This window comes from Thalassophryne amazonica, chromosome 18, assembly GCF_902500255.1.
Source record: "Thalassophryne amazonica chromosome 18, fThaAma1.1, whole genome shotgun sequence".
NCBI classification, from domain to species: domain Eukaryota; kingdom Metazoa; phylum Chordata; class Actinopteri; order Batrachoidiformes; family Batrachoididae; genus Thalassophryne; species Thalassophryne amazonica.
In genome coordinates, this window is record NC_047120.1 from 25,250,565 (window position 1) to 25,261,039 (window position 10,475).

Genomic DNA, 10,475 nt, shown 5'->3' on the forward strand with positions numbered 1-10,475 from the left:
GGAAGAAAATGGAAAACAACCAGAATGGCAAAGGCTCACCCATTGATCAGCTCCAGGATGATCAAAGACAGTCTGGAGTTACCTGTAAGTGCTGTGACAGTTAGAAGATGCCTGTGTGAAGCTAATTTATTTGCAAGAATCCCTGGCAAAGTCCCTTTGTTAAATAGAAGACGTGCAGAAGAGGTTACAATTTGCCAAAGAACACATCAACTGACCTAAAGAGAAATGGAGGAATATTTTGTGGACTGATGAGAGTAAAATTGTTCTTTTTGGGTCCAAGGGCCATAGACAGTTTGTGAGACGACCCCCAAACTCTGAATTCACGCCACAGTTCACAGTGAAGACAGTGAAGCATTGTGGTGCAAGCATCATGATATGGGCATGTTTCTCCTACTATGGTGTTGGGCCTATATATCGCATACCAGGTATCATGGATCAGTTTGGATATGTCAAAATACTTGAAGAGGCCATGTTGCCTTATGCTAAAGAGGACATGCCCTTGAAATGGGTGTTTCAACAAGACAATGACCCCAAGCACACTAGTAAACAAGCAAAATCTTGGTTCCAAACCAACAAAATGAATGCCTTGCAGATGTGAAGAAATCATGAAAAACTGTGGTTATACAACTAAATACTAGTTTAGTGATTCACAGGATTGATAAAAAAGCAGTTTGAACATAATAGTTTTGAGTTTGTAGCATCAACGGCAGATGCTACTATTATTGTGAACACCCCCTTTTCTACTTTTTTTTACTAATAGCCCAATTTCATAGCCTTAAGAGTGTGCATATCATGAATGCTTGGTCTTGTTGGATTTGTGAGAATCTACCGAATCTACTGGTACCTTGTTTCCCATGTAACAATAAGAAATATACTTAAAACCTGGATTAATCTTTCTAGTCACATAGCACTACTACGATTCTGAACACTACTGTAGTCTTTCATTCACGTGTGACGCTTCAGAGCCTTTTTTTTTTTTTTTGCTTTTTTGCTTTTCCTTCACATCACAGCCAAAGGTTCTCTATCAGCTGGACCGTGTAACCCCCACCCAGCTGGAGAAGTTTCTTCAGACCTGCAGAGACAAATATATGAGGTACAAGACTGTATACTCTACATTAAGAGTTTGACTTTCCTCAGACCTTTGGATCCTGATCACATCTGTTTTGGATGGTGATCTCTGATCCCCATCACTTTTTATTAAACCCTTTGCACCTGAGAAACAGCAAAGCCAAGTATTGTAATAGGTCCTCTGTGTTTGCATCTGTCTAAACAAACAAAAAAAAAAACAGCTGGATGGATCTTCACCAAACCTGACAGAGAGTTTTGCTCTCACTTATTGACTCCTGTAGAGCTCAGATGGAACCAGGCTCAGCAGTAGGTGCCTTGTGTGCTCAGAGTATTGGAGAACCCGGTACTCAGATGACCCTGAAAACATTCCACTTTGCCGGAGTGGCTTCCATGAACATCACCCTGGGTGTGCCTCGTATCAAAGAGATCATCAACGCGTCCAAGAACATCAGGTGAGCCAGAGCTAGTTCTGACCACTTTGGTACCAGAGGCTTTGGTGCCACTTCACCATCAGTCCCTCAAACACATCAAGGGGCAGTTTGTGTCAGCTTGCACTCACTGATAAATCTTAACAAATGCCAATTTGTGTGTTTGCACACGAAGGCGCTACAGATTGTATACCTTTCAAATACCTCAGGTTTAGAACTTAATTGGTTAATTGGTTCCTAAATGTTCTTAAACTGAGTTGTTCTTAAACCAAAACCTATTTTCCCATAAGAAACAATGTAAAATGGATTAATCAGTTCCTGGCCCCAAAAAGAACACTGTTTTTACCTTTTTAACAGCATTTCATACATAAAAAGCAGACAAAATACAAAGAATGTGCAGAGTATCTTATTCAAAATACTGTACAGTAATTATAATAAAATATGCAATTTAATTTCACCTTATCCGTACAGAAGAGGCCATAAGAACATCAGGTAACTGAACTTCTGAACAGATCAGGTCCAAAGACAGACGTTCTTGCTTCCTCTTCTTCTTTTGAGTTTATTGGCGGATTGCAACCCAACATGGTGCATTACCACCACCTACTGCAGCAGAGGTGTTCGTGAACCAAGACTTTGTTTGAAAAGTGATGCATTTTTCACTCAAAAAATATGTTCTTAAACAGAGTTGTTCTTAAAACCGAGGTTCCACTGTATATAAATATTCAGACAGTGACAGTAACGTTTTGTAGATTTGCTTTGGTACATCACAGTGGAGGCAACATGACACACTTAAAATGTGCTGGTAGTGTAGATAGAGCATTTTCTTGTGTTCTTTTTCTGTTTCTGTCTTGTGTGAAAATTTTTCTTTGTGCCACTCTACCAAGGCACAGTTGTGCCTGATGGTGCAACAGACAAATGTTGCACTACGCACAGTTTTTCCACTCACAACCACATAATCATTAAAATGTTTAATCTATCCATATATAATACAGTAATGTTTTGCACAAGAGTAATATTGTGTTAGGCACTTTGATATGAGCATTTTATTATGCTTTCTCAGCACACCTATAATCACTGCTCACTTGGACCTTGAAGACGATGCAGACTTTGCCAGACTGGTGAAGGGGAGGATTGAGAAAACTCTTCTGGGAGAGGTAATTTATGGTGTACACGAGCTTATTTTAAGAGGGATTTTTTTTTTTTTTATTCATTGACAGAATATAATTAAAATGAAGTGAGTGGATGACTCCAGCAGTAGTTTTACACATTGACTTGCTGAGCTATAATGAAGTCACACTCTCTCACTGTCCTCCACAGATCTCTGAGTACATAGAAGAAGTTTTTCTGCCTGATGACTGTTTCATTTTGATCAAATTGTCACTGGAGAGAATTAGGCTTCTGCGATTGGAGGTACGCCTGGTTTTTCATTTATTAAAGCCATCTAAATATTGCAAAGCCACCATCATCAACCCTGCAGTTGTAAATGGAAGAGCATTTGATTTGTTCTGGTGTAAAGTGTGAGGAGGTCCAATCATGACTGAATCAATGGGCCTTTTTCTGCATTGTACGGACCCACAAGCAAGCAAAATATGAACACAATTTATTAAACTTAATTCAGTGACAGTTGCTGTCCTGTTACAAGACATCACTTTCTGCTCCTCCATTTTAGTACAAATGCACCTTAAGTAAACCTACATGGACCAATGAGACTCACAGAATCTGGATTATAAAAATGATTTATAATAACAGAGGAAATGCTAATCGTGAAGATGTGTGGACATATTTATATATTTTTTGGTTTACATATTAGAAAACATTTGGCATGAGCTGTGCTTTCAGGGAGGTGTGCTGTCAGGTGAAGGCCGTGTCAGCTAAGCAAGGCTGTTTGCTTTTTTTAAAAGGGACAGTTGAGCACACAAAAGTCCAAACTAACTTGTAAAATGAAAATCATATCCAAAAATGACAGTTTATGGAGTAAAAGTTATCAAAGACAAGTGATGAGGACAGATTGAGCTGCAACACAAAACAAATGCAGCTGAAACAGCTGTTATATATGCTGCACCACACTGCGTTCAAAATTGTTCCACGCTTACGCCATGCTCCCTCCCACTCCGATCTGCTCACAAGCTTTCGTTCTGATCTGTGCATCACCAGCGCGCAAAGCGGCCAGATCGACATGTCTTTTGATTCAGTCACACTCCACAGCCCCAGAAATGTCCCTGCAGGAATGAGTTTTTATTTGTATGTGAAACAGTTGATATGTGACAGGTCTGCACCAGGTGGCAAGCCAAGTGCAGGCTGGGCTGACGCGGGGAGTCTGACCGAGCTCCGACCAAGTGTTCTTAGGGTAGGGTAGGCTTGGTCGCATGACACAACTTGCCGTCCAATTTTCACCCTGAGCATAGAAAACATTATCCTGAAATATCAAAAATGCACCGCTTGCTTAGAGTTACGGGGAGATGTGGGCTGTGCGATGCATCGAGATCTGAGCACACGCCGCAATAACATGAGGATTCCCCATGAGATCCAACTCCAAAAATCAACTTTTCTCATCTTTTGCTGAACATTGTTCCTAGAGAGGACTCAGGTGGTCCAAACACAACCAAGCAAGAGGTGCTTCAGACAATCAGCCGTATTGCACAGTTACTCATCCTGTTCGGGTAAATTATTAATAGCAAACAAACGGTAAATAATTTATTTAGGAGTGCACATCTTCAAAAATGTAAATTAAAGTATACACAAAGTCCATGCTGCCTCATTTCATTGTCATGTTATTGTACACATCATGATAGTCTAAATAAGTAGACATCATCCAACTGTGACTTGGAGTTTGTCCTTGGCTGACCCTGAATCATGTCACCAGTTTAGCTCTAAATCAGATCAAAACTCTTGGTTATTTTGTGCACTCACGGGTCAACACACAATCAAAAATATGACTCCATGTGCATTACAGCTGTGTAGTAAGTGACTCTACATTGATCATTCTGTTTCTTATTAGAATAGTTTCACGTTTGATGTCTGCATTTATAAAGTGTAAAATAATTGCTTCTGTGTTGCTGGAATTAGATTAGAGAGAACTTTATTGATCCCATGGCGAGACTCCCTCAGGGAAACTGAGGTTCCAGCAGTGTTGTATAGCAGCACACAGGGTAAGAAGCACACAGTATCAAAAGTGAAAGTTAAAAAAAAAACATTTGCCAATATAAATGCCAGACATGCTGATCAATACTGGTTTACTGGCTACTACTGTTACTCTCCTTCCTGTCTTCCTGTTATTCCTCCTACCCCTGAGTGAGGAATTGTACAGTCTGATGGACAAAGGAGTGTTTCAGTCTGTTGGTCCTGCACTTGGGAAGGAGCAGTCTGTGGGTGACTGGCATCGTCCATAATGTCCAGCAGTTTGTCCAGTGTTCTCTGCCACCTTCACCAGAGAGTCCAGAGAGAATGACAGCAAGCCTCTTTTTGTCTTTGGACCAGGTTAATGCAGAAACTGTGCGTTACTCCATCTGCATGTCAAAGCTCCGCGTGAAACCAGGAGACATCACTGTGCACGGCGAGGCTGTCGTCTGTGTGTCACCTCGCGAGAACAACAAGAGCTCCATGTATTATGTGCTGCAGTCTTTGAAAGAAGAGCTGCCCAAGGTGAGAACCTGGTCTGTGACTCAGTAAAAAATAAACTGCCTGTTGTTGTTGTGCTGCAGTTGGCATCAAAGGTGTACACACACACACGCACGCACAGCACAAAATGCAATTCACTGTGGTTTTCTAAGGGTAATATGTGTCGCTAGTCTTCTATAAGCAGCCTAACGATGAGAGCAGTCTGTCCTCTCTCTCTTTTGCCTGCTCCACCTTTCAGAAACTGTGCGCTTACACATTTTGATCAGAGGTTTTTGCAAGATGATGTCTTGTAGGGCCCTGCAACAGACTGGCATCCTGTCTAGGGTGTACCCTGCCTCATGCCCTATGACTGCTGGGTTTGGCTCCAGCCCCCCGTGACCCTTAGTTGGAGTAAGTGGGTATAGAAAATGGATGGATTGATGCATGTCATCTGGGAAATGACACCTTCTCCTGGTGGGTGGGGCTGTTGGTTCCGCCCACTGATTCTGACCCGCAGCCCCCATCTTTAATTCTGTCACAAAGACCTGTGGGGTATTAAGGTGAGTTCTGCCTGTCTCGGAAAGCCTGAGCAATATCCCGTTACAGGGGAGGGCGTGGACACACGCAGGCACTGGCATTTAAAGCTCCACACACAAAAGCGGCCTGTTGTGAGCATGAAACTTCAACTCTAGGGCGGCATGGTGGATTAGTGGTTAGCACTGTTGCCTCACAGCAAGAAGGTCATGGGGTCACTTCCCACATGGTCCTTTCTGTGTGGAGTTTGCATGGGTTCCCTCCAGGTGCTCTGGCTTCCTCCCACTTCCAAATACATGCAGGTTAGATGGATTGAAAACTTTAAATTGTGCGGTTGTATTTGTCTGTCTATATGTGGCCCTGTGGCAGTGCCGTACTGTCCAAGGTTTTATGGCCTCTGGGATAGGCTCCAGCCCCCCAGTGACCATTAATTGAAATAAGTGTGTGTAGAAAAGGAATGAATTTCAAATACATATTTTGGGGACCTCAGATCTGTGCACACTTGTAGAAATAGAGTATAATATGTGAGCTTTAAAATATATTCCCCCTCCCCTCACCTAACAAAGGAAGTATTAACAAAAAAAGAACTGTTTTACATCCAGCCAAGTAAAAGAGTTGAACTTGGCCTACATTATTGTATATCCATGAAATTGTGTGTCCGCACGTCTTTAATTATAGATTACGTGTTTTGTCTTTACCATATAACGATAAGCCTTAAGAAGTACCTTTGTCTGTCTTTTTTGTTGAGTTACTGTCAGAGCTGTTCTGGTTGAATCATCCAGGCAGATGCATCAATCTGGGACCCTTGACTAAAGCCCCTTTCACACCATGCGCCACGTGGATGCAACCTAGTGCTGAGACGATGTGGCTCAACGCCACAACAGCGCGAGGGACGCAAAGGACGAAGCAGATCGGACGCCAAAAATTAAACATGTTTAATTTTTTCTGCGTCGAGCACAGGACACAGAAAGGAAGTCCTTTCAGCGCAAGTCCAGGCAGTGCAACGGTACTCAACGTGACTGGATGTTTCTGTGAAGGCTCTCAGTTGTCCAGGTGGTTTCCATAGTAGAGAAGATTGAATCTTCGACTGGACTGGGTTGCTTGACGTGAGGACGTTTCGCTTCAAATCACAGAAGCTTCCTCAGCCAAAATTCTTGCTCTGGTAGTCTGACTTCTGCCTTGACTTTTGTAGAGAAGAATAAACAGAAGCCACAAAAGCTGGAGTTTTAAACCTAACCAGACCCCTCCTACCGTGAGGCAGACTGCTATAGGCTAGTGACTAAACAATAGCTCTAATTAGCACCTATTGTGCTCTAGTTAGCACCCTCCTAATGACAGGGCAGCTGTCCCTCCTAATGATGGGACGGATGCCTCTCCTGATGGCTCCCTTGACGACTCTCCTGATGACATGAATGAGTCATTACCATGAACAAAAGACTGAAATTGCTTTGACCTGAGTACCCCATTGTAAACAGGGGACAAAGTGTGTCTCAGACCCCCTCCCCGGTTAAGGTTGGGTTTCAACTGTTTCACATAGACTGCCTCCTTGACTCCTCTCTCAAACCATTTCTTCTCTCCGGCTAAGATTTTAACTTCTTTGTCCTCAGATGAGTCTGTCTGCAGGTCCTCCTCTGCACCCTCACCTCCTCTCTGCCCCCCTGCTGCGCGCACCTGATGCAGACATTCATGCATCTTCAACTCGAAGCAACTCAAAGCGGGCCCGGTATGAAAGGGGCTTAAGAGTTCTCATGCCCAGTGGCTCCAGAAAGTTCACACTGTGGTGGCGCTGGGCAGGTTCCAGGTGTGTGTGTGAGAGAGAAGAGGGTATGCCCAAAAACAAGAAAATTGTTTTCAGAATTAAAAAAAAAAAAAGCTCCCACAGGCTGTAAACTGTTAATACTAAAGACTTATTTACTAATCGCTATGTTTATGTAACATTACCCTTACCAAAAAATAGTACTGATAAGTATATAAAAAGTAAACTCGAAGTATACTTGAAACATACTTGCATATACTACTTTTTGGTAAGGGTATGAACTGGCGTGGTTCAACATGCCACCTAGTGGCACTGAGCAGCCACGCATTAAAATAATTGCAAATAAATGTGTGTCAGACTGAGGCGAGACAGCCTCAGACACACTGAGAGATGCTGTATGTCAGAGTAGGACCAGGCTATTGCAGTCGTTTTTTGTGTCATAGGTGACTGAATAAATGTTGCCATGTCTCAGTTTGTGTCTGTGACTTTTATGAGAACCAGTTCATACAAGGAGCTACCGATGTCATCAGGTCTATGAGCATGCGGCGGTCCCGTGCATCGCTGCATCCACTGCAGCTTGGAACTGCCTTGGGTTCTGGATGGCAAATACGTAAATAGCTTGACAGATAACCTTGAAGGTCACCATTAATCTGCTGCAGCCAGGTGCCTGGGCCTTTTCCAGTTGCTGGCATCCTCATCACTGGAGCACCTGTGTGTTGGATCTTGCTCAGGGAAATATGGCCAAAATGATGTAGCTGGCATTTCCTCATAATGAAAGTTACACTCCTCTTCTTTGTCTCTATAAGTAACAGCTTGTTCGACGAAAGGTTTTTCCAAGCTGTCCTCCAAACAGGCAGAGTACCAAAGACGTCGACTCATCCCTTTAGGTCACTGGTTTGTCTCACTGCATACAGATAAACTCACTAACCCCCAGAGCAGCAGTGGTAAGGAAAAACTCCCTCTTAGGAAGAAACCTCAAGCAGACCAGACTCAAAGGGGTGACCCTCTGCTTGGGCAATGTTACAGACATAAATTACAGAACAATTCACAAAGCGAATATACAGGAAATGCTGTTGGTGCACAGGACGGGGGGGGGTCGTCTCCAGCACAAATACCACACCCATCTCTGGATGGAGCTGCACCTTAAACAGAGAGACAAGATCAGAAAGACAAGAAATACAGTATAGTTTACCAGCATTAAACAACAAGAAAAACAGGTGATCGCTGGCCACGAGCCCTAAGCTTCAATAATAGACCCAGAATTTGATTGGATTTTTCTTGTTCATCAGTTCATCGAATAATCAAATCCTTTCAGTACTGTTTAAAGTTTTACATCAGCTTAGACGGGGGAGAACTATAGTAGTGAGAAGACTTGGATTGTGAAAACCCTGTTTGTTTACTTATTTACTTATTTACTTTGTAATTTTGAAGGTGGTGGTTCAAGGAATCCCAGAGGTTGCGAGAGCTGTCATTCACATCGATGAACAGAGCGGCAAGAACAAGTACAAACTCCTGGTGGAGGGTGACAACCTGAGAGCAGTCATGGCTACACACGGTGTGAATGGAAGCAGAACAACTTCAAACAACACCTACGAGGTACCGAGCATCCTTTGACGAGTTCAGTAATGTATTTTCCCTACCTGTCGGTGTATATTGATTTTGGGTTTTTCCTCTTTGCGCCGTCTAGGTTGAGCGGACGTTAGGTATTGAGGCAGCTCGAAGCACCATCATCAATGAGATTCAGTACACCATGGTCAACCATGGAATGAGTATCGACCGGCGCCATGTCATGCTGCTAGCAGACCTCATGTCCTACAAGGTAAAGCAAGACCCAGCATTGATAGATGTCTTTATGGTTCATGCATGTTTAGAAAAAAATGCATTTTTGTCTATAAGGGGGAGATTCTTGGAATCACCAGGTTCGGTTTGGCTAAAATGAAGGAGAGCGTCCTGATGTTGGCATCGTTTGAGAAGACGGCTGACCATCTCTTCGATGCTGCGTATTTTGGACAAAAGGACTCAGTCTGTGGTAACCACTTGTTAGCAAAACAAGCTTTCACTGTTTGCCATAGCTGGATTTTAAAATGTTTCCATTTGTGTTTTAGGCGTGTCCGAGTGCATCATTATGGGAATTCCCATGAATATCGGAACTGGGCTGTTCAAGCTCCTGCACAAAGCTGATAAGGATCCATGTCCTGCGATGAGGACACTGCTCTTTGATAGCGCCGACTTCCATATACCACTGGTCACATAACCCAAAGACACAGCAGAGACTTTGTGCTTCTTCTTTGGATTTACTCATCTGAAGGTCACATTCACAAATGTCTGCCAAGAAATGCCAGGCAAACGTGTTTTTCTGAGATTTGTGAGAGAGCTGAGTTGATTGAGATAGTCCATGGGCCAAGCAGGTTTTTGGTACCACATGAGGAGACTAAAACAACACTTGCACTCCAGTCTTAGCTGACACAAAAGTGTATGGTGGCCATCCAAGAGTAACAGCTGTTACACAGGGGACACCATTTAAAATGCTCCAGTTATATTGAACCGTATACCATCTTATTATTTATTTCACATTATTTATCTAATCATAAACATTCCACAAAATGTGTAGTTTTGAATGTTATGGGGTAAAAAGGCTTGTTTCACTTTGTCCGGGGGTCACTTGCTCTAATTTTGGTACAAAGTGATGCAAGTTATTGGTTGAGCTAATGGGGTTAATAAATGGAGTAGTTTTGACCATGTTGAATGTCTGGTCTCCAAAGTAAAGCCTCTCTCTCTCTCTCTCTCTCTCTCTCTCTCTCTCTCTCTCTCTCTCTCTCTCTCTCTCTCTCTCTCTCTCTCTCTCTCTCTCTCTCTCTCTCTCTCTCTCAGCACAGACGCGCTGCAGAAATGATCACATGCTGGCGCTTTGTTGTGATTTTGTTAGTTTTGTTTCGCTTTGGTCTTGTATGCGCTCTGCACTCGCGGGCTTTTTGTCGACAATTTATGACTTTGGGACTTTTTTTCCTTCGTTCAGCTAACGCTGTGTGACCAGGCCTTAACATTCAGTCTTAGATAGTCCAAACTATAGCTTTTTGGAATCTTTATGATCA

At 42.9% G+C, this 10,475-nt stretch overlaps 1 protein-coding gene across 1 annotated transcript in view; it reads left to right on the top strand.

The window, feature by feature from the left end:
* The window catches only part of polr3a (polymerase (RNA) III (DNA directed) polypeptide A), a 50,211-nt gene extending 40,068 nt beyond the window's left edge, over nt 1–10,143 (top strand). Inside the window, exons 22-30 of the mRNA XM_034193448.1 lie at nt 966–1,093; nt 1,350–1,520; nt 2,557–2,650; nt 2,814–2,906; nt 4,974–5,138; nt 8,815–8,979; nt 9,071–9,202; nt 9,280–9,412; nt 9,489–10,143. Of these exons, the coding sequence (XP_034049339.1) occupies nt 966–1,093; nt 1,350–1,520; nt 2,557–2,650; nt 2,814–2,906; nt 4,974–5,138; nt 8,815–8,979; nt 9,071–9,202; nt 9,280–9,412; nt 9,489–9,637 (1,230 nt within the window). The 3' untranslated portion in view covers nt 9,638–10,143. The remainder of the gene's footprint in view (nt 1–965; nt 1,094–1,349; nt 1,521–2,556; nt 2,651–2,813; nt 2,907–4,973; nt 5,139–8,814; nt 8,980–9,070; nt 9,203–9,279; nt 9,413–9,488) is intronic.
* Nucleotides 10,144–10,475: the final 332 nt, after the last annotated feature.